Below are 27,839 nucleotides of genomic sequence, written 5' to 3' on the forward strand. Positions count from 1 at the left end.
TGATGTGAAATGTGGGGTATTATATGTTTCTGCATTCCCAACACTTATAGGTGCTTGGTAAATATTTAGTGACCATTTGAAGATTATTGATGGCTTCAGTATTTAAATGATATAGCCAAGCTGTTTTCTTGCAATTTTGCATTAAATGTAAATTCTTTGAGTAACTGGATTATTATCCCTGTCCAATATCTGAGATGATAAAAGGCATCAGTGCTAAGAGATGAGGATCAGCAGACATAAGAAGTTAACAATTTAAATCAGATGGATTCTCCAAGCTTCTCTGTAGTCATTATTTTGCTGGATTTTTCTAATGTGAAGATGCTATCTAGTTGTCTTATGTTGCTGCATTTGAGAATTTAGATTTTTTTCATTTATATGAAGATCAGTGTTAAGCAATATATACCATTGTTTCTAAATATTCCCAATAGCTCTTTGAAATGTCATATTTATATTATAAATGTCATATTTTTTTTCTCTTTAAATAAAATCTAGACTACAAAGGCATTTCTTCCAGCGATGATGAAGAACAATCACGGTCATATTGTTACTGTGGCTTCAGCAGGTGGACATACTGTGGTCCCCTTCTTACTGGCTTATTGGTATGTGAACATGCATTTCCTTCGTTGGTTCCTGTGTGAGATTTCTTATCCTTTCTAATGAGGATTGTCTTTTCAATGACAATGGACTTGAAGTTGCTGAAATAGGCAAAAAGAGTTGCACTAAGCTTTTTGTATAATGGCATTGTCAGCCATTAATCTCCTTTTAGATTAACAAGAGGACTGTTTTATAGGTGGCTGCAGGGAATTTATCCAATGACTAACCAGTCACTTAAAGCATTTCTCACCCCTTTTTTTTTTTTAAGATCTATTTTATTTATTGAAAGGCAGAGAGAGGGAGAGACACAGAGAGAGACAGAGAGAGAGAGGGAGAGAGAGATCTTCTGTCCATTGGTTCACTACCCAAAACGCTGCAACAGCTGGGTCTGGACAGGCCATAACCAGGAGTCAGGTCTCCCATACAGGTGGCAGGGACCTGAGCCTAAGCACTTGAGCCTTCTGCTGCTTTCCCAGGTGCATTAGTAGGGAGCTGGATTAAAAGTGGAGCTGCTGGGACTCTAATCACACTCTGATATGGGATGCTGGTGGCTACTTAACCTGCTGCCACAATACTGGCCCCTCATCTGTCTTAGCAACAAGGAATTATAAAACAAGATCAATATTGCTGTACCAGGAATGAAAATTAACACTAATAATTTTTAGTATCAATAAGAATGGGTAAAGTTTTGTGGGAACAAAATAGTGAAAAGAGAGACAAGTGGGGTGGATGTTGTGGCACCGTGTGTTACACTGCCACCTGGGACACTCACATTCCATATGGGAGTGCTGGTTTGAGTCCTGGTGAATCCGCTTCTGCTCCAGCTTCCTGCTAGCGTGCACCTCAGGAAGCAGCAGGTGATGGCTCAAGTATTTGGGTCACTACCACCCATGTGGGGGACCTGAATGGAGTCCTGGGCTCCTGGTTTCACATGGCCCAGTCTTGGCTGTTGTGGCCATTAGGTGAGTGAACCAGTAGAACTCCGACTCTCACCTTCTCTCCAAATGTCCCTCTCTCCCTCTGTCACTCTGCCTTTCAAGTAGATGAAAAATAAATAAGATAGGCCGGCGCCGCTGCTCACTAGGCTAATCCTCCGCCTAGCGGCGCCAGCACACCGAGTTCTAGTCCCGGTTGGGGCGCCGGATTCTGTCCCGGTTGCCCCTCTTCCAGGCCAGCTCTCTGCTGTGGCCAGGGAGTGCAGTGGAGGATGGCCCAGGTGCTTGGGCCCTGCACCCCATGGGACACCAGGAAAAGCACCTGGCTCCTGGCTCCTGCCATCGGATCAGCGTGGTGCGCCGGCTGCAGCGCACCGGCCGCGGCGGCCATTGGAGGGTGAACCAACGGCAAAGGAAGATCTTTCTCTCTGTCTCTCTCTCTCACTGTCCACTCTGCCTGTCAAAAAAATAAAATAAAATAAAATAAAATAAAATAAAATAAAATAAAATAAAATGAAAAATAAATAAGATAAACTTTTTAAAAAAAGAGAATAGAGAATATTATCTGGAATTCTAAACATTAAAGGCATCCACACAATAGAATTTATTTTTAAAAATTTAGTATTTTTTTTTTAAGATTTATTTTATTTGGTTGAAAGGCAAGTTACAGAGGCGGGGAGAGAAAGAGAGAAATCTTCCATCTGTTGATTCATCCCCCAAATGCCTGCAAGAGCTAGAGTTGGGCTGATCTGAAACTAGGAGCCAGGAGCTTCCTCCAGGTCTCCCACGTGGGAGCAAGGCCCCAAGAACTTAGGTCATCTTCCACTGCTTTCCCAGTCGCATTAGCAGGATTGGAAGTGGAGCAGCAGGGACTGGAACCTGAGTCCATATGGGATGCTGCGCTGCAAGCAGCAGCTTAACCTGCTAGGCCACAGTGCCAGCCCCAGTGATCATTCTTTAAAAAAAATTATGCATTAAAATAGCTGAATAAACAGGCATAGCAAGTGGATCCCTGCCATCATGAGTTCTGCTGCACTGTAGAACATTGATCTATGAGACCACCATAGCCAGGATTCCCTGCCAGTTATATACACTGACAGTTCTTGGCTGTTAATATGTTTTAGCAGATAATAACTTTTAAAATGTCAAATTGCAGTTGTGTACACACACACACTCACACATATAATGCTACAATTCTAAATTTTTTTATTTTTTATTTTTTTTTATTTGACAGATAGAGTTAGACATTGAGAGAGAGAGAGAGATAGAAAGGTCTTCCTTCCGTTGGTTCATCCCCCAAATGGCCGCCACAGCCGGCGCTGCGCCGATCCGAAGCCAAGAGCCAGGTGCTTCCTCCTGGTCTCCCATGCAGGTGCAGGGAGACCTGTACCTGGGCCATCCTCCACTGCCTTCCCGGGCCACAGCAGAGAGCTGGATTGGAAGAGGAGCTACTTGGTCTAGAACCCGGCACCCATATGGGATGCTGGTGCCACAGGCAGATGGTTAACCAAGTGAGCCACGGCACCAGCCCCCTACAATTTTAAATTCTAAAAACAATATCGATATGGTTGTATATGTAGCTATAGATTTGTGTATAAATAGCCAGTCATAGGCATAGGTGGGTAATTCATTTTTATACAAAGTGTGTATGTGTGTGTGTATGTCTGTCTCTGTATCATGCCTTTAAAATGTTTGCTACAGGTGGGGTGGGTGTTTGAAGTATAAGTTACTGTGCTGTTTGGAACACCTGCATTCCATGTCCGAGTACCTGGGTTGAGCATCAGCTACACAACCCAATCCTGTTTCCTGCTAATGTGCAGGAACTGTGCAGACAACAGATCAGGCAGGGTTGGTGCTGTGGTGTAGCAGGTAAAAAACCACCACCTGCAGTGCCAGCATCCCATATGGGTACTGGTTCGAGTCTCTGCTGCTCCACTTCCAATCCAGCTCTCTGCTATAGCCTGGGAAAGCAGTACAAGATGGCCCAAGTCCTTGGGCCCTTGCATCTGTGTGGGAGACCGAGAAGCTCCTGGCTCCTGGCCTCAGATTGGCACAGCTCCGGCCATTGCGGCCGACTGGGGAGTGAACCAGCAGATGGAAGTCCTCTCTCTCTCTCTCTCTGCCTCTGCCTCTCTGTGACTCTGCCTTTCAAGTAAATGAGTAAATCTTAAAAAAAAAAAAAGAAAAAGAAAAAAAGCCGGCGCCGTGGCTCAATAGGCTAATCCCCCGCCTAGCGGCGCCGGCACACCAGGTTCCAGTCCCGGTTGGTCGGGGCGCCAGATTCTGTCCCGGTTGCCCCTCTTCCAGGCCAGCTCTCTGCTGTGGCCAGGGAGTGCAGTGGAGGATGGCCCAAGTGCTTGGGCCCTGCACCCCATGGGAGACCAGAAGTACCTGGCTCCTGGCTTCGGATCAGTGCGGTGCGGCCATTGGAGGGTGAACCAATGGCAAAGGAAGACCTTTCTCTCTGTCTCTCTCTCTCTCTCACTGTCCACTCTGCCTGTAAAAAACAACAACAACAACAACAACAACAACAAAAAACACACCATGATGGTTCAAGTACTTGAGTCCCTGCCACCCTTGTGGGAGACCCTGATTGAGTTCCTGATTCTTGGCTTTGGCCTGGCCAACCCAGTCCTGCCCTAGCTGTTGGCAGCCATTTGGCAAGTGAACCAGTGGATGGGAGTTGTCTGTCTAGCTGTCTCTCTGTCTTTTTTTTTTTTTTTTTTTTTTTACTTTTTTAATAGGTAGAGCTAGACAGTGAGAGAGAGAGAGACAGAGAGAAAGATCTTCCTTCCGTTGGTTCACCCCCCAAATCGCCGCCACGGCTGGCACTGCACCGATCCGAAGCCAGGAGCCAGGTGCCTCCTCCTGGTCTCCCATGCGGGTGCAGGGCCCAAGCACTTGGGCCATCCTCCACTGCCCTCCTGGGCCACAGCAGAGAGCTGGACTGGAAGAGGGGCAACCAGGACTAGAACCTGGCGCCCATATGGGACACCGGCGCCGCAGGCAGAGGATTAGCCAAGTGAGCCACGGCGCTGGCCCCTTTCTCTCTGCCTTTCAAATGAATAAAATAAATAAGCATTTTTTAAAAAATCAAAACGTTTGCAAGGATATATACATAACTATTTTACTCTGTTTCCATTTGCCTGTGTTTTTATTTCTTCTTTCTTTTTTTGTGAACATATATTTGTTTTCTAATATTTTTAAAAATAAATATAGACTTGGATTCAGTTTTCAGAGAAGAGTTGAAATAACTGATGAAGCAGTCATGGTAGGATGTCCAGATTGTCTGTTGCCTCTTTTTTTATTTTTTTTTAAAGATGTATTTTTATTTATTTTGAAAGGCAGAGAGAGAAAGAGAGGGAGAGAAAGAGGTCTCTTACATGGGTGCAGGGGCCCAAGCACTTGGGTCATTAGCAGGGATCTGGACAGGAAGCAGGGCAGCAGGAAATGGGACTGGTGGTCCGATATGGGATGCCTGCAGAGCAACCCAGTGTGCTGCAACTCCAGCTCCCAATTGCACCTTTTAATTTAAGCCATTTAATTTAATCCTTTAATTTGAAGTAAGTTTAGCATGTTAATGAATGTGTATGTTCAACATCATTTTCTTTGTTTTTTTTTTTTTCCTAGAGATTTATGTATTTATTTGAAAGAGTTACACAGGGAGAGAAGGAGAGGCAGAGAGAGAGAGAGAGAGAGAGAGGTCTTCCATCCAATGGTTCACTCCCCAATTAGCCACAACGGGTGGAGCTGCACTGGTCTGAAGTCAGGAGCCTCCTCTGGGTCTCTCACGTGGGTGCAGGGACACAAGGACTTTGGCCATCTTCTAGTGCTCTCCCAGGCCACAGCAGAGAGCTGGATTAGAAGTGGAGCATCTGGGCCTTGAACCAGTGCCCATATGAGATGCTGGTGCTTCAGGCCAGGGCTTTAAACTGCTGCACTACAACGCTGGCCTCCAATGTCATTTTCGATTTCTGTGTGGTGCTTCAGTGGACCATGTGCCACTCTTTGGTTAGTTTGTTGACTTTTGTTGGGGTTTTATTTGTCAGGACTCTTCTGTTGCATGTAACACAAAACACACTTCCCCAGTACAAAAGGAATTTTGTGATTCTGTTGTTAAAGTCTCAGGCACATTTCAGTCCTCCAGTAGCCAATTCACTCCCAGCTGTTCCAGAGGTCTATCCAGGTTCAGCAGGAGAGAGACAGCCCCATCACGTGTGCCTTCATGCCTTCTGGATCTGGAAGGAGCTCAGTTACTAGACCAACGTGGAGCCAGATGCTGTGGACATGGTAACAGTGACAGGACTGGAACAAGGAGAGAGAGAGGCTGATGGTAGAAACCACAGCTGCCCACCACAGACATTATTTAATTTTTTTTAAAGATTTATTTATTTGAGGCCGGCGCCGCGGCTCACTAGGCTAATCCTCCGCCTAGCGGCGCCGGCACACCGGGTTCTAGTCCCGGTTGGGGCGCCGGATTCTGTCCCGGTTGCCCCTCTTCCAGGCCAGCTCTCTGCTGTGGCCAGGGAGTGCAGTGGAGGATGGCCCAGGTGCTTGGGCCCTGCACCCCATGGGAGACCAGGAAAAAGCACCTGGCTCCTGGCTCCTGCCATCGGATCAGCGCAGCGCGCCGGCGGCGGCGGCCATTGGAGTGTGAACCAACGGCAAAGGAAGACCTTTCTCTCTGTCTCTCTCTCTCACTGTCCACTCTGCCTGTAAAAAAAAAAAAAAAAAATTAAAAAAAAAAAGATTTATTTATTTGGAAGGGAGAGAGAGAAGAGAGAGAGGTCCTCCATCTGCCTGGCTAACCCAGTTCATAGCAAAGAGATGGATTGGAAGTGGAGCAGCAGGGACTCGAACCGGTGCCCATATGGGATGTCACCACTGTTAGCGGTAGCTTTTATGCTTGACCATAAATCTTTGGAAGTATCATTGGTTATTTCCTTGGGATTAACACTTAAATATGGGTATGGATATGAGAGCGTCTTCGGTTTTAATGAAATTGATACCCTTTGTCACGTTGCCTTCCAGAAAAGGCCACCAGTTAACATGTGCTTTGGTAAATTGGAAAGTGTGGAAAGTTGCTTCTCATTTTTTTTGGGATTAGACATATTGAAGGCTTAAGAAGAAAAACTACCACATAGCATTGTAGAAAGTGAAAAGACCCTGGTGCTGGCGCTGTGGCATAGCAGGTAAAGCCCCAGCCTGCAGCGCCATCATCCCATATGGGCACTTGTCTGAGTCCTGGCTGCTCCACTTCCAATCCAGCTCCCTGCTAATATGCCTGGGAAAGCAATGAAAGATGGCCCAAGTGCTTGGGCTCCTGAACCCACGTGGGAGACCTAGAAGCAGCTCCTGGCTTTGGGCTGGCCCAGCCCTGGCCATTGCGGCCATCTGAGGAGTGAGTCAGTGGTTGGAAGATCTCTCTGTAACTCTGCCTTTCAGATATATAAAAAAATCTTTTTAAAAAAAGGAATTTTGTTCTGTTTTACTTTGTATTTATCTGAATTACTTCTAAACTATAGCATTTTTATGTACCTATAGCTATTGACATTTTTGCTTTGTGAATCTTCTGCTAATGTCCTTTTGGCTTTTATCTATGAGAATATTGTCTTAGAAAAGTTGCAGTCTGTTAACCCTTGCCCTTGTTTCATAGTTCCAAATGCTTTGCCTGTTTGTCACTGAAGTTACTAAATGTTAGGGAGTACCATATCTGGGTTGGCTTTATTGCCCAGCCTTAAAGCCTGATTCTTCTGTTTTGTTGTGTCTATGGACAAGCACCAGAACTCACTGTTCCTAAGTTTCCTCTTTGATAAATAGGATCATAACTTTCTCGTCACAGGTTGTTGTGAGGATTAAATAAAATAGAACATCCAGGTAACTAAGGACAGTTTGAGATATTCTTTTTGTGTGAGTTTTCAGTGTATAGAAGAGTTCCGCTGTACACCGTTGAATCTGATGACCTTTCTTTTAAGCCTTCATATATATCTGAGCTTTAAAAGAAAGGAGAAAACTTTCCATGGCTTTGCAATCTATTTGGTAATTAATGACACTGAATTTGTATAGTTAACATGGTGAAACTGACAAACTTTATGTTGTATATATTTTAACACAGTTTTAGAAATTAGTAATGTCATATACCAAAAACCACTGAATTTGTAGACTAAGTCAGTGAATTGCATGATATAGGAGTTTATATTTCAACAAAGTTATTTTTAGAAAAAAAACTTGAAAAATAATGTGCATTTAGAGTAAGCAATTTCATGGCTGTTACCAAAAGAAAACACTATTGTAATAGGAATTACTTTTCACTGGGACTCATGGAGTTGACATACTTAATTGAGTACATTCTAAGACCCAAGCACTGGGCCAGGCCCTGGATCTTCACCGATGACCATTATAATCATGGATCTTACTGTCAAGGTGTAGGGGCAGAGGTTTTAAAAATTAGCCCTCAGTGAGCATTTAGTCTCAGGTCTGTGACACGCTGTCATAGAAACCTGAAGCCTGCTATGTATTGAGACTAAGGGCCAGGAGAGGCCTCTTGGAGGAAGTCAGACTGTGACTTATAGAATAGTACTTGTCCATAAGAATTTCCCAGCGAATTCCATGAACATTTCTTAATAAAAATGGACACTGAATTTTACGGAAATAGCAGCAACAAACATGAACACTCCGTCTACTTTCCTCACAAGACTGAGCATCCCGCGTTCTCCCCCTGATAAATGATGCTGTAGAGCAGGAAATGTTTCTTCTGTGTCTCCCAGTTTACCTGAGGCTCTTGTAAAAAACACAAATTCTGACTCAGTGAGACTGGACCAGGGCACTGTTCCTGCTGCTCATCAGAGCACCACATGGAACTGAGGAAGCAGGAGTTGGAATGAAACAGGTGCCAAGTATCTATCAGGAATATCTAAACTCTGTCTGTTTGCAGTTCCAGCAAGTTTGCTGCTGTTGGGTTTCACAGAGCTTTGACTGACGAGCTGGCTGCCTTAGAAAGAACCGGAGTCAAGACGACGTGTCTCTGCCCGAATTTCATAAACACTGGCTTCATCAAAAACCCAAGCACCAGGTAAGCTGAGACAGACGTTCAGACAGATGCATTGGTGGCAGCTATGAAGATCGGTCAGTCTGTGGGTTTTTCTGATTATTTTAATCTGATATTCTATCCCCTTAGTTCAACTTGATTTCAGCTTTTGTAAATTATGGCAAAACAAAATGAGGGGATGTGAGGAGAGGGAGAATTAATATGAATAGTGAACTTGCTAACCCTTCTCTTTTTTTCTTCCTCTAAGCAGTGGTTCTCAGATTTAAATATGCACATAATTCCCCAGGAGTAACTGGGAACCACATGGGGGCTCCAGCCTTGTTTGGTTGGGGTAGGGTCATGTTGAGGAAGGGGTCTAGGACTCTAGGTTTAAAAAGCATCATGGGTGATTCTGATACAGGTAACTCAGGACCACAGTTTGGAAATCACTGCCCCTTGGTAATCAAGAAATTATCCTCCCAAATCAGTACCACCCCGTCATACTCTGCTTGGTTAAAAAATAAAACTGATAAAGGATAATGTTTAGTGTTTCCTCTCTTCTAAGAATAGCTTTCGTGTCTTTGTAAATATGGAGTATACTTAATTTTTTTAAAATTCAAGCATTACAGAAAAATACAAATCAGAAAACTTCTTTTTAAATTTCCCTAATCCAGTGGAAACTGCTCAAGATTTTGATGAGTTTCTAGATACCTCTCCATGTGTAGATTAAATGCTTACAAATTTTTTCTTTTTAAGATTTTATTTATTTATTTAAGAGTCAGAGCTACAGAGAAGAAACATCTTTCATCTGCTAGTTCACTCTCCAAATGGCTGCAATGGCCTGAGCTGGGCCGATCCGAAGCCAGAAGCTTCTTCCAGGTCTCCCATGTGGGTGCAGGGGCCCAAGCACTTGGGCCATCTTCCACTGCTTTCCCAGGCCATAGCAGAGAGCTGGATCAAAAGAGGAGCAGCCGGGACGTGAACCAGTGCCCATACAGGATGCTGGCACCACAGGCAGAGGCTTAGCCTACTATGCCACAGCACTGGCCCAAATGTCTAAATTTTAAATAAATGGCATATATTATACATGAGGTTCTGGAGACATGAAGGAAGCTGCTTACTTGTCTCAACAGTACATATGTTGTGGATCTTTTAATGTCAATAAAGAGATTTGGGATAGGCTGGGCCAAAGCCTGGAGCAGGGAATTCACCCCAGGTCTCCAGCATGAGTGGCAGGGTGCCAGCCACTTGAGCCATCACTGCTGCCTCCCAAGGTCTGCACCAGCAGGAAGCTGGCGTTGGGTGCTGGATCCAGGCCTGGAACCCAAGCACTCTGAGATGCAGGAGTTAGAATTGCTATGTCAAACTCCTTCCCTTAGGCCTGTTTTCATTTAATTTTGCTTTAAATAGCATTTAAAGGACTTTGTTCCCTCCCTTTCATGGCCTTTAGATTTTGTTAGTTCAATTCGTTCATACTCCAAATTATGAAAATATCTCCCCATTTTTTTTGTAGTATATATTTCATGATTGCATTTTTCACATTTAAAATTTTACCCCATCCAAATTTACTTTGATTTAGAAGTGAAGTCATGGTAAATTTTTTCTCCAAATAGTTAATATCTTGCTCTGCAGTTGTTTATTAAATATTACATTGTTTCTCTCACTGATTTGAAATATTTTATTGCAATAAGTTTATATACTTACTTAGATATACCTCTAGATTCTCCATTTTATTTCATTGATGAGTTCTGATGTTTAAGCTTTATTCTGCCTCAAACATTCTCCCTTTCTTACCCAGTTCATCTGCCTTTGAACACATTTGAAATGAATAAGAACTATACAGTGTGTTCACTTGGGAAGATGGTAGGTTTAATACACCTTTGTCTAAGGTTCTCTGCAGGTAGGCAGAGTGGAAAACCAGCATTAGGCAGAAATTTGGGAGCTTTGCAAAGATTTCAAGCCCCTAAGAACCCATTAAATGGTCTTAAAGATCCATTTTTTAAGACACAATTTTGTTAGAAAATGAAAGGGAGAGTGTTTTTTTACTTCTGAGGGCCAAGGCCTCTAGTCATTTACATTTATAAAGAAGACTAATTGGACCCTGAATAGAAGAAGATAAGGGACAAGTAAAAGTGTTTTGAGTTGGGGAGTGAAGTTGAGGAGGAAGAGTGGGAAGGATAAAAGAGCTCAGGGAAACAGAAAGTGAGTATAGGAGGCAAAATCTGCCAGTTTCCTCCTATTTTCAGCACTTACAGACAAAAGTAACACTCCAGTTGGGGTTTTTAATCTCAAACTGTCTTTCAGTAGTTTTAACTGCTTCTTCAAGTTTTAACTGACCTGTTTAAAGCTGTCCCAGAGACAAGGCTGCACAGACAAGGTAGGCAAGAGTGTCCCCTCCTGACAAAACTCTGTCAGTGCAATTACAGAATATTTGAGTATTTCACAATGTTTAAGGAAAAATGGAGTTAAGAGAGAGGTGTGGGGGCTGGCATTGTGCCTCATGGGGTTAAGCCACCACCAAAGTGTCAGTTGGAGCCCTGGCTGCACTGCTTCTAATCCAGCTCCCTGCTAACGAGCCTGGGAATTTATTGGAAGAGTTTTAGCCTGGGCCAGAGCTGTCTGTTGTGACCATTAGGGGAGTGAACCAGCCAATGGAAATTACCTCTTTCTGTCTGTCTGTCTGTCTGTCTGTCTCTCTCTCTCTCTCTGGAGATTTTTTTTTCTAAAACAATTTTACAATCATTTATAACCATGATTATGAAGCTTCCTGTTTGGGGTGGGGGTGCTGGTGAGTGTGACTAGAAGTTATGTGGTTCTAGCCCAATTAAAGGTATAGAAACCTGTCTAAGGAAGGGCCTGGGGCTTGATCCAGCCACCTGTGCCCCTTTGAGGCTAAGCTGGTAGTGATGTGGGTTTCAAAATGGGAACTTGGCACTTCCATTAAAGAGAGAACATACTATGATTGACCACTAAGTAAAATCTGTCATTTTCTAAAACCTCACAGTGATCCTTGGAGGGAGATTTTATTAGTCTTCTTTAATAGATGGGAGTTACCTGAGGCTTAAACAGATTAAGTAGCTTGCCCGTAAGGGGAATACTTGAAATAGTATTGAGATTGGTGCTAGTTTTTTTCATGCTCGTTGGATTATTTCTGATTCAGACTACACTACACAGAACTGAATTTCTGAATAGGTAAAACTGAACCAAGGCCTAATGACTGAATTTCTAACTGGTTTCAGATTGATGCTGGAACTGAAATTTTTTTTAAAAGCACATCTAATATATAGTTATTGGTTCTTACATTTATATGATAGTACAAAGAAGCTGGCTTAAGTGTAATCACATGTTCTGATTAGTCTTTGAAAGCCAGGAGTTATTTTTGTTAAGGTTGAATATAAATAGTTTATAAAAATACTTAATGAAGGGCTACCAAATATCAGAAACCCTAGTAGGTACCTTGCATAAATTGTTTTTAATCCTAGAGGGTCAGATTAGATCCTCTGGCCATTGTCTGACCCTTATAACTACTATGCAAGATTAGTTATATTATCTTCATTTTACAGAGAGAGAAACTGAAACTTGGAAAAGTTAAGAAAATTGCCCAAGGTCACACAGCTCCAAAGTGGTGGTGGAATTGCTACCTAGGTCTCTGTGACTGCAAATGCCTTGCTATTTTTAGTTCTATTTATTTATGTATTTTATCACTTTGAATGGCAGAGAGAGTCAGAGAGAGGTCTCCCACTTGCTGGTTGACTCCCTAGATGTCCACAGTGTCCAGGGCTGGGGCAGGCCAAAGCCAGGAGCTGGGAACCAAATTTAGGTCTTCAACATGGATGGCTGGGACTCAACTGTTTGACCCACTGTTGCTATCTCCCCTGGTGTGCATCAGCAGGAAACTGAATTGGGAGTGGAACTAGGACTCAAACCCAGGCTCTGCACTATGGAATACAATCATCCCAAATAGTATCTTTTTTTGTTTTTAAAAGGCAGAGTGGACAGTGAGAGAGAGAGAGACAGAGAGAAAGGTCTTCCTTTTTGCCATTGGTTCACCCTCCAATGGTCGCCGCGGCCAGCGCATCATGCTGATCCAAAGCCAGGAGCCAGGTGCTTCTCCTGGTCTCCCATGCAGGTACAGGGCCCAAGCACTTGGGCCATCCTCCACTGCACTCCCGGGCCATAGCAGAGAGCTGGCCTGGAAGAGGGGCAACCGGGACAAAATCCGGCGCCCCGACTGGGACTAGAACCCGGTGTGCCGGCGCCGCTAGGCAGAGGATTAGCCTGTTGAGCCGCGGCACTGGCCCCAAATAGTATCTTAACCACTACACCAAATGTCTGCCCTTCCAGCTTTATTTTTTTAATATAAAATTTTAATTTAAATTTTTCCCCTGAGAATCACCATTTTAAAATGCTTATTAAATATTTCATTGGAAATATTTGCATTGCTTTTCTGATAATGTATGATAATCGGAAACAAAATTTAAATACTATAGGAAAAATCCTTCATAAACACTACTCTTCAAACAAAGTAGGTTCCCAGTTACAATTTTCTAATTTAATAGGCTATGTTTCCTTTTAATTCATTCCTCCTGTATGTGGGAACATATGGTCTGTTCTGTCAGCTGCCATTAGGAACCAGCTTTGAATTTCATTGGTTCTCTGTTGTTTTCTGTTCTCTATTCATTTATCTATGCTTTAATCTTTATTTCTTTCATGTTGTTTCCTTAGGTTTGTTTTGTTTTTGTAATTTCTTTTTCCTTTATTTCTTTTTAATATTTGAGAGGCAGAGAGAGACAGAGAGCTCTCATCATCTGCTTTACCCCCCAAATACTCAACAATAGCCAGAGGTGTGCCAGACTGAAGATGAAGGAGAAGCACTCAATCAATCTAGGTCTCCTGTGTGGGGGGAGCAGGGACCCAAGTACTCCAGCCATCACTGGTGCCTCCCAGTGTGCATATGTGCAAGCTGGAATTGGAAGCAAACCTGAAGTCAAACCTAAGTCAAACACCTGTGCTGGATTTTAGTTTATTTAGGTAGACTTTTACATTATTGAGTAGAGATCTTTTTTTACGTGTAGACTGAGCACTGGTTTCACCGCATGCTATAATTCTTGAGATATACTCATTTCTGTTCATCTCAAAGGATTTTCTAATCCCCCAGGTTTCTCCTTGTCTCGCTGCTTATTTAGGTGTATACTGTTTAATTTCCACACATTTGTGAGTTTTCCAGTTTTCTTTCTGTTCTTGATCTCTGATTTCATTCCTTCATGGTCAGAGAAAGTATTTTGTATGATTTCAGTCTTTTAAAACTTAGAGATTTGTTTCATGATCTAATCTATGATCGGTCCTGGAGAGAATTTTCCATGCACTCTAGAGAGTGATTGTATATTCCTCTGTTGGGTAGTGTTTTTTTTTGTTTTGTTTTGTTTTGTTTTGTTTTGTTTTGAAAGGTAGAGCTTACAGATAGTGAGAGAGAGAGAGAAAAGTCTTCCTTCCATTGGTTCACTCTCCAAATGGCCGCAATGGCTGGAACTGTGTCGATCCAAAGCCAGGAGCCAGAATTTTCTCCCAGTCTCCCATGCGGGCGCAGGGGCCTAAGGACCTGGGCCATCCTCCTGGGTAGAGTGTTTTCATGGGTACCTGTTAGTCTAGTGGACTTATAGTATTGTTCAAGACTTCTGTTTCTTGTTGGACCTCTGATTATCCAATACATTGTTGAAGTGAGTTGAAGTTTACAAATATTATCATTGAAACTGTATCTCATTTCAGTTCTGACAGTTTTTGCATCATGTATTTTAGATCTCTTTTGTTAGGTGTATAAGCAATTTTTAATTAAATGTTTTTTCCTGAAATAAGTTCTCTTTACAATTAATTACCTAAACTATGTGGCCTAACTTGAATTTATAAGAATAAGTATAGGGGCGACACTGGCACAGAAGTTTAAGGCACTGCCTACAGTACCAGCATCCCAAATGGACACGGGTTTGAGTCCTAGCTGCTCCACTTCCAATCCTGCTCCCTGTTAATGCACCTGGGAAAGCAGTGGAAGACCAAGTTCTTGGGCCCCTGCCATTCTCATGGGAGACCCGGAAGAAGCTCCTGGCTCCTGGCTTCGGACTGGCCCAGCCCCAGCCTTTGTGGCCATTTGGGGAGTGAACCAGCAGATGGAAGATCTCTCTCTTTCTCTCTTTCTCTTTCCTTCCTCTCTCTCTCTCTCTGCCTTTCAAATTAATAAACAAATAAATCTTTTTAAAATTTTTTTAAAGATTTATTTATTTATTTGAAAGAGTTTCACAGAGAAAGAAGGAGAGTCAGAAGTCTTCCATCCACTGGTTCACTCCCCAATTGGCTGCAATGGCCGGAGCTGCACCGATCCGAAGCCAGGAGCCAGGAGCTTCTTCTGAGTCTCCCACGTGGGTGCAGGGGCCCAAGGACTTGGGCCATCTTCTACTGCTTTCCCAGGCCATAGCAGAGAGATGGATCATTAGTGGAGCAGCTGGGACATGAATCGGTGTTCATATGGGAAGCTGGCACTGCAGGCAGCGGCTTTGCTTGCTACGCCACAGCGCCAGCCCCTAAATAAAGCTTAAAAAAAAAAAAAAAAGAATAAGTATACTAGCGTTCTGATTGGGTTTTCCTGACAGGAATGCCTTGAGCATTCTTTTAGAAAATTGCTCTCCAACCTGTAATATGCATAACACAATGTACTTTTTGTTTTTTCTAAAAATCCGGGAGTTATATATGTATGTCCCAGAAAAACACTAGTTTTTATTGCATGGTAAGAAGGTAGCTCAGAGCCAGCACCACGGCTCACTAGGCTAATCCTCCGCCTTGCGGTGCCGGCACACCGGGTTCTAGTCCTGGTCGGGGCGCCAGATTCTGTCCCGGTTGCCCCTCTTCCAGGCTAGCTCTCTGCTGTGGCCAGGGAGTGCAGTGGAGGGTGGCCCAAGTACTTGGGCCCTGCACCCCATGGGAGACCAGGATAGGTACCTGGCTCCTGCCATCGGATCAGCGTGGTGCGCCGGCCGCAGTGCACCAGCCACGGCGGCCATTGGAGGGTGAATCAATGGCAAAGGAAGACCTTTCTCTCTGTCTTTCTCTCTCTCACTGTCCACTCTGCCTGTCCAAAAAAAAAAAAAAAAAAAAAAAGAAGGTAGCTCAGTAGCATTTGTCTGGTGTAACTGGATAAAACACACGTACATTTCTGTTTCACAGTCCAGTGCCCAGTGTGGTGCTGGTTCTGGATTGTACTCATTCAATGATGTCATGTCGCTTGCTTAAAATCAGCTGTAGTGGGATTACTCATACCAGGGAAATCGGCAAATGCTGCAAAACTGCGGTTTTTGTCCCTTTGAGAGCAAGTTGTTAACCATTTACCAACATACTGCTGCACTGTCCTCATCCTTCAGAGTAAGAAGCAATAAAAACAAAAATTCGAGCCTTGAGGTGAAATGTTTTCTCAAAATCACTCATCTACGTGAGTGACAGAGTAGATCATCGAACAAGGTCCTTCTCACTGAAAGTACTCTTTCTCCCTCAGTATTCCTGCACCCCCACAGCATTGTGCCCTTTTTCCTCACCATCATAGATGGACTGAAAGTGTTTTTGAAAAGTTTTTACCAAATCCTTCACGAACATTTGTTTAACAGGATTTGCAGCTCTCATTAACATTAGAATGTCATGGAAAAATGTTCCCATACTGACATTTTAATGATTATGATTTTATTCTGCCAAGAAATTGAGCTTTTTTTCTTAAAGCCTTTTTTTTTTTTTTTTTTTTTTTTTTTTTTTTTTTTGACAGGCAGAGTGGACAGTGAGAGAGAGAGACAGAGAGAGAAAGGTCTTCCTTTGCCGCTGGTTCACCCTCCAATGGCCGCCGCTGCAGCCGGCGCACCGCACTGATCCTGGCAGGAGCCAGGAGCCAGGTGCTTTTCCTGGTCTCCCATGGGGTGCAGGGCCCAAGCACCTGGGCCATCCTCCACTGCACTCCCTGGCCATAGCAGAGAGCTGGCCTGGAAGAGGGGCAACCGGGACAGAATCCGGCGCCCCAACCGGGACTAGAACCCGGTTTGCCGGCGCCGCAAGGTGGAGGATTAGCCTATTGAGCCACGGCGCCGGCTCTTAAAGCCTTTTCTTTTGGCCCTTTTAAAATCATTTCAATCATTTCAATGAAAAGGTCTCTGTGAGGGAAAAGAACTTTTGGTAAAGAAATCTGGTATGAGGCAGGTGTTGTGGTGCAATGGGTTAAGCCACTGTTTGGGATGCCAGCATCCCCTATTGGGGCACCTGGTTTAAGTCCTGGCTATTCCCGGTCTTGCTTCCCGAATGTGTCTGGTAGACAGCAGATGATGGCCCAAGTACTTGGGTTCCTGACACCCAAATGGGAGACCTGAATGGATTTCCTGGCTCCTAGCTTTGGCCTGGCCCAGCCCTGCCTGTTGAAGGCATTTGGGGAGTGAACCAGGATATGGAAGATCTCTTCTGTCAGTCTACAGTCTATTTATTGCCTTGAAAGGCAATAAATAAATCAGAGAGAGGGAGCGAGGGAGGGGTCAGGTATACCTGATTAGTGGGGTGCGCGGCCACAGCATAGACAAAGGAGTGTGCTGTGCTGTCTACTCAGATGTGCTTTCGTGAAGCTTGGGAACTGACGTCTGGTGACAATACAACTTCACATGCTACATAGTGAATTTCCCCACCTTGGCACCCACACCTGTATGCTAAGGGACTGCTTAATCTTCACTCTCCTTTTGCCTTTGGTTGTTGCCTCCATTTGGCCCAAAGCCATCACTTTCATAATTAGGGCCGTCTCCTGTGACAGTCCTGAGCTTTCCATGTGTGATATGATTGCCCCAGGGTCCTGTGACTGGCTGTGCTGAGAATGAGGGAATCTAATTATAATGCTCACTTCTTTACAAAAAAAAAAAAAAGATTTATTTTATTTATTTGAAAGGCAGAGTTACAGACAGAGAGAGGGAGAAACAGAGAGATATCTTCCATCTGCTGGTTTACTCCCCAAATGGCAGTGACGGCCAGGGCTGGGCAGGGATGAAGCCAGGAGCCAGGAACACAGTCTGAGTTTCCCATGTGGGTTACAGGGACCCAAGTTCTTGAACCACTATCTGCTGCTCCCCAGGGTGTACATCAGCAGGCAGCTGGAATTAGAAGCAGAGCTGTGAGTCGAACCCATGCCCTCTGATGTGGGATGTGGATGTCCCAAGCATCCTCTTAACTGTTGCAACAAAAGCCTGCCCCTAACACCAGGTTTTTAAGAAGCCAGTTTTTAGGGACACCTGCTTATGTAGTTCATTTTCCAGAGTGATTACACAGTGAGGATATAACACAGAAATGATGCCGAAAAGTAAACCAAGATGAGTGAATATATGGAGATCAAGGACTTAGAGCAGGACACAGATGTACCATTTTAATTCTTTGGATACCTCAATATTGTTCTCTAAAGAAGTTTAATAAAACTTGTATAATGGTATCTTATTTCTATCCCAAGGCTACTAAAGTCTTGTTTGCTTTTTAAATTTTTATTTATTTATTGGAGAGACAGAGCAAGCAAGCTCCCCTCTGCTGGTTCATTCTCCAAATAATCACAATGGTGAGGATTGGGCTAGGCCTGGAGCCAGTAGCTAAAAATGCAATCCTGGTCTCCCAAGTGGGTGGCAGGAACCAATCACTTGAGCCATCACCTGCTGCCTCCCAGGGTCCTCTGCACTAGCAGGAAGTTGGACTCAGGAGCCTGAGCCAGGTATGGAACCCAGCCATTCAGATGGAGGACAGGGCATCCTAATCTCTAACTAAATGCCCATCCCCTCTGAAGGTTGAAAGTGAATTTGTGAGTCCTCATCTAGCTACAGTATTTCTGAGTCCTAGTTCTATAATTCTCATTTGTAAAAACCGTGCTTATAATACTGCCTTGGTAAGGTTGTAAAACATCAGTGGGATGATCTGCGACATGTTCATCCCAATGCAGAACATGCCAAGCACTGAATAATTGCTTATTAATACTGCTGATGCTGAATGAGCAGTGCCACGTCTGAGCACCTGTCAGCGACGTTATGGTGCCTCTGGTAGTTGAACTTGTTTAGCACTGAACTAAAGCTGAACCCTCAGTGAGATGTTTTGTTTCTGAAGATCGCTTCTGATTTCAGCCTGGGACCCACCCTGGAACCTGAGCAAGTGGTAAACAAGCTGATGAATGGGATCCTGACAGAGGAGAAAATGATCTTTGTGCCGTCTTCTATACGCTTTTTAATGATACTGGAAAGGTGAGTGGCAGTTATGTTTGACAGCAGTAGTAATGAGTCTTTTATCTATTATATGTTTTTATACAGATTAAAGTCAGACAGTTGATAAGGTATAATTACCTCGATTTCAGTTGGTAAAACGAATAGGCTTTCTTTTGCCAAGTTTTAAAACCACATGTCTGGGCTGGCGCTGTGCCATAGCAGGTAAAACCCCAGCCTACAGCTCTGGCATCCCATATGGGCGCTGGTTCAAGTCCTGGCTGCTCCTCTTCCAATCCAGCTCTCTGCTGTGGCCTGGGAAAGCAGAAGATGGCCCAAGTCCTTGGGCCCCTGCACTCATGTGGGAGACCTGGAGGAAGTTCCTGGCTCCTGGCTTCGGATTGGCACAGCTCCAGCTGTTTTGGACATTTGGGGAGTGAACCAGTGGATGGAAGACATCTCCCTCTCTCTCTCTCTTTCTCTCTCTTTCTCTTTGCCTCTGTAACTCTGCATTTAATTTTTTAAAAAATAGAAAAAAAAACAACTTAGACATGTGTGCAATTATTCAGACCATTTGCCAATCAGCCATGTAAATCTTGTTGTAATGATTAATACATGTGGATTTTTTTAAAAGATTTATTTATTTATTTGAAAGGCAGAGTTGCAGAGGCAGAGAGAGAGAAGGGTCTTCCGTCTGCTGGTTCACTCCTCAAATGGCCACAATGGCCGGAGCTGTGCCAATCCAAAGCCAGGATCCAGGAGCTTCTTCTGGGTCTCCCACGTGGGTGCAAGGGGTCCAAGGACTTGGGCCATCCTCTACTGCTTTCCAGGTGCATTAGCAGGGAGCTGGTTAGAAGTGGAATATCCAGGACTCAAACCGGTGCCCATATGGGTTGCTGGCACTGCAGGCCAGGGCTTCAACCCTCTGTACCACAGCACCAGCCCCAGGATATTTTAACATAGGATGTTTGAGTTGGAAATTCCAAAATATTTTTTTTTAATTTGAGAAGCAATTTCCATCCACTCATTCATACTTGCAATAGCTGCAGCTGCGCCAAGCCAAAGCCAGTAGCCAGTATAAAAATCCAGGTCTCCCACATGAGTAGCAGGGACCCAACTACTTGAGCCATCACCTGCTGCCTCCCAGGGTGCACATTAGCAGGAAGCTGGAATCCAGAGCGGAGCCAGGACTTGAACCTAGGTAGTACAATATGAAATGTAGGCATCCCAGGCTGTGTCTTTCTTGCTAGGTCAAATGCTTACCCCAGAAAGCTGTATTTTAACAGGCCTGACGGAGGAAAAATGCAAGAGATCAAAAGTGTGAGTAGCATCAAGCTTTCTAGCCCCTTGTTCTAGAAAGAGTGGTGGAATATTTATTCTTTGGAGGTTTAGGTAGTAGAGTTCAAGGAACTCCTGGGTAAGAGTTTAAACCCATGAAGTTTGTAGCACTGTACTTGTCATACAAGTAAGCATTCAAGGATGACAGCCCTTAGGATGTAACCCTGAGGAAAGGAATTTTACCTATTTTTCATCAGTGTATTCCATGAGTGACAGTAGGAGGCACCAAAATGTTCACTGTTTGAATAAATTAATTCCAGTTCCTAGACCTTTAACGTAGAGATTCGGTTTATTTTCTGGAGTTGGGTGAAGCTGTGTTTGTGTGACTTGCTCACAATATGAACTCCAACTTCTTTATCAAGTTGAGAGAAATAAAATAACTCATTTAAAGTACTCAATAAGTGGCATATATACCACTTCTTAGTGTCATTGTAACTACCAGTCTTATTGTTACATTGATTTCCCTCTGTGAATGTTTGGTGCTTAACTGCTAGGCAGATCTCTGTATATCCTTTTTTTTTCTTATGAGTGCATCTTTCTTTTTCTTTCTTTTTTTAAATTTTTTATTTATTTGAAAGTCAGAGTTACAAAGAGAGGTGAGGCAGAGAAAGAGAGAGAGAGAGAGAGTCTTCCATCCGATGGTTCACTCCCCAATTGGCCACAACGGCCAGAACTGCACTGATCCGAAGCCAGGAGCCAGGAGCTTCTTCTGAGTCTCCCACGCGGGTGCAGGGGCCCAAGGACTTGGGCCATCTTCTACTGCTTTCCCAGGCCATAGCAGAGAGCTGGATCAGAAGTGGAGCAGCCGAGTCTCGAACTGGCACCCACATGGGATGCCAACGCTTCAGGCCAGGGCATTAACCCACTGCACCACAGCACCGGCCCCTCTGTATATCCTTAAACTGACTTAGATACATTTGGTTTCTATCAAACCTGTTGACTACTTCATAATGGTTCTTACGTATAAGGATGGGAAAAGAAAAGACGAAAACTACTGCATGGCTGTCACGTTCAAAGAGTCAAAGGGAGCACATAAACTAGTCTAGTATCTGCTAACACTAACCGATGGAATAAATAAAGGGGAGAGTGATCCAACATGGGAAGTGAGATACTCAGCAGACTCATAGAATGGCAGATGTCCTAAATAGCACTCTGGCCTCAGAATCAGCCCTAAAGGCATTCGGATCTGGCTGAAAAGCCCATAAGAGTATTTCAGGCATGGAAAGCCAAGACACTCTGGCAAAAGATCTCTGCGAGTGAGATCCCAGTGGAAAGAACACGTCTTCAAAGAAGGAGGTACCTTTCTCTGAAGGGAGGAGAGAACCTCCACTTTGACTATGACCTTGTCTAAACAAGATAAGAATCAGAGAACTCAGAGGGCTTCCATAGCCTTGGAAACTCATGACCGGAGCATAGGGAGACTACTGATGCCATAGACAGGAGTGTCAATTGGTAAAGTCAACAACAGGAGTCACTGTGCACTTACTCCTCATGTAGGATCTCTGTCCTTAATGTGCTGTGTATTGAGATTTAATGCTATAACGAGTACTCAAACAATATATTTCACTCTGTGTTTTTATGGGGGTGCAAACTGTTGAAATCTTTACTTAATGTATACTAAACTGATCCTCTGTAAAAAAAAAAAAAAAAAAAAATTATCAACTCCCAACTTGACTCTCACTGGGATTAAACATGACAATAGGTCTGATCTGAGTTCATCATCATTTAAAAAAAATCATCTATTATTTTTCACTTTATGTTTATGTGTGAGAGCAAACTGTTGAAATCCTTACTTAATGTATACTAAGCTGATCTTCTGTATATTAAGATAATCGAAAATGAATCTTGATGTGAATGGAAGGGGAGAGGGAGAGGGAAAGGGGAGGGTTGTGGGTGGGAGGGACGGTATGTGGGGGAAGCCATTGTAATCCATAAATCGTACTTTGGAAATTTATATTCATTAAATAAAAGTTAAAAAAATAAAAAAAAAGAATTCTATAGTAAAACATTGATTCCTCACAAGAAGACTATGAGGAATTTAAACTTAAAATCAAAAAACTTGTTTAGTGTTACATTCACAACCAAGTGCATTGTCTGTGTTTTCATTTAGCATTCCACCTCCCAGTCTCTTAGTGGCACATTTTAATAACGTTCTAGGGGACTAGCACTGTGGTGTTGTCTGCAGTGCCAGCATCCCATGTGGGTGCCAGTTCAAGTCCCAGATGCTCCACTTGCAATCCAGCTCCCTGCTAATGTGCCTGGGAAGGCAGTGGAGGATGGCCCAAATGCTTGGGCCCCTGTACCCATGTGGGAGATCTGGAAGAAGCTCCTGGCTCCTTGCTTCAGTATGGCCCAGCTCCATCCATTGTGGCCATTTGAGGAGTGGACCAACTGATGGAGAATATTTTTCCCTCCCTATCTTTTAACTCTGCCTTTCAAATAAATATAAATCTTTTTTTAAAAAATATTCTCATTAATAAAGTATAAAATTAACTCATTTTTACTTCCTTGTCAGTGTTGGGTTTCTTTTTTTTTTTTTTTTTAAGCCTTTAGTATCTCAACTGATGGGCTGTGTATGCCACCTCTCTTAGTTCTTTTGAAAAAGATAGGAATAGATTTATTTTAAAATTATTGTAAGTCATCACTACCCTAAAAAAAAAAAAGGATCAAACCTTCCTTCTTTTGAAAAGGAAATGAACTTAGTGGGAAAATACATAATAACTCAGAATTAAAGTCTTAATCTTGTATAGAGTAAACACGCTATGCATCACTATGACCAATTAAGTATTTAAAAAGAAGGTATTTGCTAATGTACTTAGTGTGAGTACTTATTTTGATGTATGTTTCTTTTAGGATCCTTCCTGAGCGTTTCCTGGCACTTGTAAAACGAAAGCTCAACGTTAAGTTTGATGCAGTAATTGGATATAAAAAGAAAGAATAAGTGTCTGGTCTTCCTGAACACTGATTCCCCACATTTAAGTGATTTCTCGTAACATTAATCAGTTTCAACGTTGGAAGTTCCCTTTTTCCTAATTGTCCTTTTTTCTTCAGTATCACCCTGACTATTCTCATTTATCTCCACTTTTTGTTTATCTGAAACATGATTTCCTGTACCACAGAAATGACCATAGGAATTGACTTTACAGAAAATGAGGAAAAGGAACAAAAACAATATGACAGTAATTCCTGGGATTTTGTGGTTCATCTGAAGGCTTTGCAAAATCTGTGCTAAAACTGTCTATTGAAGATAGAATTGCAGTGCAGTTGTATGTCATTCACATATTTCCTTCTTCTGCTCTATATAAAATCAAAAACTTGAACCTCCCTAAGTATAATGAAGGACTCTATCTAGTGGCATTTCACAACAAATCTCATGAGTTCTTAAACATTTCATGCTACCCACGAACACTCTGTTTCCTGAGAGATACCTCACATTCCAATACCAAACATTTCAGCATAAGGGAAACAAGAGTTGGGCAAATGCTGCAAATATGAAGGCATCTGTGGGGCCTTAAGGCAGAGGACTGGGCGACGGTACCATATATGGAAACTGTAATAAATGGATCAAACTTCTGGTGTTTCATCTTTTAGTCTTAAACAGGACATGGCTTAATTTGCAAATTAAAGTAGAAAAGAATTATGCAATCAAAGGTCTTTTCAGGTGTCTGGAAATTTCACATGTCAGGCTTGGATGTCAGGCTTGGATGTGAGGCCCAGTGAGATGGACATTTATGTTCAGGCCTGCAAATTTAAAAAATAAATACGTTTGTTGGGTTTCATTGTGTTCTTAATAATTGTTTCCTTTCTCCGCAATAAAATCCTTCTTCTAGCCATTTAATTTGAAGTTGCACCTAAGGTCTATTTCAGCTCTTTCCTTGGCCTGATTGCCAATTCTTTCTCACCCTCATTTCCAATAAAAAAGAAGTGAACATGGTGGCAGGAGAGTAGGGTGGGAAGCTGTGTTTTTGAAGGCAACCATGGGAATATTCTCAAAGGGAACGAGAGAGGAGCTAGTGATCCCTATCAGTCCCATGGCCAGACATCAGGGTGATAGCAGGTTCTCAAGGAAGTATTTGTGGTTTGTCCAAAGAGCTTAGATTCCCTGCTACAGTCAAGATTTTCTGTACCCCACACAAGAAAGCACTACTTGTCACCAAGGGATCTGCTAAAACTTTAGGACCACAACAAATTGCAACAGTTGGTAGTCAAGAACCTTGTCCCATTTACCCGAGGATCGCATGGCCTCATTGTTTTGGTGTGACCCTCAGAAGTAGCCCTGCTGATGACTGAAATGGATTTTTTCCAACACACAGTTGAGAAGTAGGTTCAGAGTTAGGCTTAAATTATTCAAATAATAATAAAAGTCATAAGAGTAATTGCTTGATGTTGGCGAGTTAGAGCAAGTTTGGTTTTTCTTTTTGTTTTTTCTTTTCTTTTTTAAATTTGAATGCAGAGAACAAGATTCAGAAGGTTCTCAGTGTCTTCCTGCAAACAGGGCTTCAGATTCTCAGGTTCCATTTCTGGATTCCTGCTACTACTGCTATGTTTACAGCTAGTTCAAGTCCTAACCTTCCAACTGCACAGGGTTGCTATGAGATTCATTGGCAAACCTTGTCTGGTACTTAGTTAATGTTCAATAAAAAGGATGGATTACCATTCTGTGAACATATAATCCAAAGAAGTAGTGCTATTTTTCATTATTTTTAAAGATTTATTTATGTATTTATTTGAAAGGCATGGTTAGAGTGAGGCAGACAGAGAGGTCTTTCATCCGCTGGTTCTTTCCCCAGATGGCCACAACTCCCGGAGCTGTGCTGATCCAAAGCCAGGAGCCAGGGGCTTCTTCTGGGTCTCCCACACAGGTGCAGGAGTCCAAGGACTTGGGCTACCTTCTACTGCTTTCCCAGGCCATAGCAGAGAGCTAGATTGGAAGTGGGGCAGCTGGGACTTGAACCGCACCCATATGGGATGCCGGTACTGAGGTGGTGACTTTACCTGCTATGCCACAGTGCCAGCCCCATCCTTTAGGTGTTTGTTTCAAGCTCACCTCCCACTCCATCCTCAGGGATGTGTGATTTGCTCTTCCTGTGAGTTCCTGTTGCTTGTTCTGCTTAACTCTGTCATTGTGCTTTGCTCCAGATAGAGAGTAAAGAAGCAAGGGATTTCTGTCTTGCCAAGGAAATGGGTAGCCAGAAAACCCAGAGGAAATCACTGTAGATTAATGTGACAGTAAACTGTAGAAAACAGGATGGTCCAGCTCTCTGGTATGGCCTGGAAAAGCAGTAGAAGATAGCCCAAGTCCTTGGACCCCTGCACCTGCCTGGGAGACCCAGAGGAAGTTCCTGGCTCCTGGCTTCGGATTGGCACAGCTCCAGCCATTGTGGCCATCTGGGGAGTGAACCAGTGGATGGAAGACCTCTCTGTCTCTACCTCTCTCTCTAACACTGTCTTTCAAATAAATAAAATAAATCTTTTTTTAAAAAAAGAAGACAAGATGGTTCCATTGGCTATTTTTATGAAGAAAGAAATCTAAAAATATTCTAATGCAAAATAGACAGATTCTTTAGTCAGGATAAGATTGGAATTCATAGAGGAAGAAGAATTAGGAGAATAAGGAATAGGAAGGCTGAGGATCAAACCATGAGGATTTTTTTTTTTTTTTGGTTGCTACCTGGAAAGAAGGATTGATAGTGATGAAGCCAGTGTTTCTGTCTTGTTTTGTCTTTTTAAGATTTATTTATTTGAAACAGTTACAGAGCGAGAGAGACATCTTCCATCCGCTATTTCATTCTCCCAGATGCCCACAATGGTCTAGCTGGGCTAGGCTGAAGACAGGAACCAGGACCTTCATCTGGGTCTCCCATGTGGGTGCAGGAACCCAAGAACTTGGGCCATCTCTTCCTGCTTTTCTAGGCATATGAGCAGGGAGCTGAGTGAGAAGTGGAGCACCGGGTACTTGAACCAGTGCCCATATTGGCAGTGGTTTTACCTGCTATGCTACAGCACTGGCTCCAAGCCAGTGGTTTTATAAACCAAAAATATGCAGAAGCTCCAGGAAATTTAAGTTTGAGGTTTGTGTTGCTTGGTTAAAATTTTGTTTGTTTGACAGGCAAAGACAGAGAAACAACCAAAGCAGTTTCCACCTACTAGTTCATTCCCAAAGAACTCATACAAGCTAGCGCTGAGCTAGGGCCAGAGCCGGGATCCAGGAACACAATCCTGTCTCCATTTTGCTGTCCCTGCCTTCATTAACAGAGCTGGGACTCACATCTAGGTACTCCGATGTGCGATGTGGGCATCCTATGTATATCTCTCTTTTTTTTTTTTTTTTTTTTTTTGACAGGCAGAGTTACACAGTGAGAGAGACAGCGAGAAAGGTCTTCCTTTTTCTGTTGGTTCACCCCCGAAATGACTGCTACGGCTGGCGCGCCCCACCTATCCAAAGCCAGGAGTCAGGTGCTTCTCCTGGTCTCCCATGGGGTGCAGGGCCCAAGCACTTGGGCCATCCTCCACTGCACTCCCGGGCCACAGCAGAGAGCTGGACTGGAAGAGGAACAACCGGGACAGAATCCGGCGCCCCGACCGGGACTAGAACCTGAGGTGCCAGTGCCGCAGGCAGAGGATTAACCTATTGAGCCGCGGCGCCGGCCTATTAAATGTTATTCTTAACACACATAACATTGTTAAGCTATGCTCCAAATTATGAAGCTACTGGTTACTCTTCTATCTTTTTCCCATGAACGGTTATCTGTATATAGATAATTATTCCTAACTGTGTAAAGATCATTCAATTTCTGTAACTGACAATCAATCAGATGAGCCTTAAGAGGAACATTAATGAATGGAAAAAGCAAAGTTTAGAAAAAAGTTTAATAAGATTTTTTTTTAGATTTACTTATTTATTTATTTGAAAGGCAGAGTTACAGAGAGAGAGGGAGCGGGGGTAGGGGGGGTCTTCCATCCTCTGCTCCCCAATTGGCCGCAACAGCCAGAGCTGTGCCGATCGAAAGCCAGGAGCCAGGAGCTTCTTCTGAGTCTCCCACACAAGTGCAGGAGCCCAAGGACTTGGGCCATCTTCTATTGCTTCCCCAGGCCACAGCAGAGAGCTGGATCAGAAGTGGGGCAGCTGGGACTCAAACCGGCTGCCCATATGGGATGCCAAAGCTGCAGGCTGGGGCTTTAACAGCTGTGCCACAGCGCCGGCCCCTCCCCTTAATAAGATTCTAACTGCTATGGATAGTTTTAAATTAGTTTAGAAAATTCAACTGAAAGCAGCTCACCCTAAAATCTGATATGAAGACAAATTAACAAGTTCAAGGTACCATCATCCACATCAATAGGAAACAACAGACCTAAAATGTGAGCAGAGTAAACATTTTTACTTGTTACGAAAATCTTTTGAAATGAAGCCAATGATGTCATGAAGATGTACAAACCCAAAGTCTCCAAAACAAAAAATCAGAGGGCATATTGGATGTTTCTGGCATGGTAGAGGCAAGTTGCACCCTGTATTGGATGATCTTGAACAATCTGGCCCTTAAAACAAACAAACAAAATTTAGTTCACCAGGATATCTCAGGAGGTTCCAAATTTCTCAGCATTGAAAACTATTTGAGAGCACTGTTAGCTGTTTTTCACTTTCTCAAAGTTTCCTAATTTTTGAATATGATCGGGGGAGGGGGCCTTCAAAAAGTTAATGGAAATTGCATATTA

General features: G+C 43.3%; 1 protein-coding gene across 1 annotated transcript in view; it reads left to right on the forward strand.

Moving 5' to 3' along the window:
* The window catches only part of HSD17B11 (hydroxysteroid 17-beta dehydrogenase 11), a 41,374-nt gene extending 17,469 nt beyond the window's left edge, over positions 1-23,905 (forward strand). The window contains exons 4-7 of the mRNA XM_002716969.5: positions 493-599; positions 8,464-8,601; positions 18,714-18,830; positions 22,980-23,905. Of these exons, the coding sequence (XP_002717015.1) occupies positions 493-599; positions 8,464-8,601; positions 18,714-18,830; positions 22,980-23,067 (450 nt within the window). The 3' untranslated portion in view covers positions 23,068-23,905. The remainder of the gene's footprint in view (positions 1-492; positions 600-8,463; positions 8,602-18,713; positions 18,831-22,979) is intronic.
* The last annotated feature ends 3,934 nt before the right edge of the window (positions 23,906-27,839 follow it).

This window comes from Oryctolagus cuniculus, chromosome 8, assembly GCF_964237555.1.
Source record: "Oryctolagus cuniculus chromosome 8, mOryCun1.1, whole genome shotgun sequence".
Classification (NCBI taxonomy): domain Eukaryota; kingdom Metazoa; phylum Chordata; class Mammalia; order Lagomorpha; family Leporidae; genus Oryctolagus; species Oryctolagus cuniculus.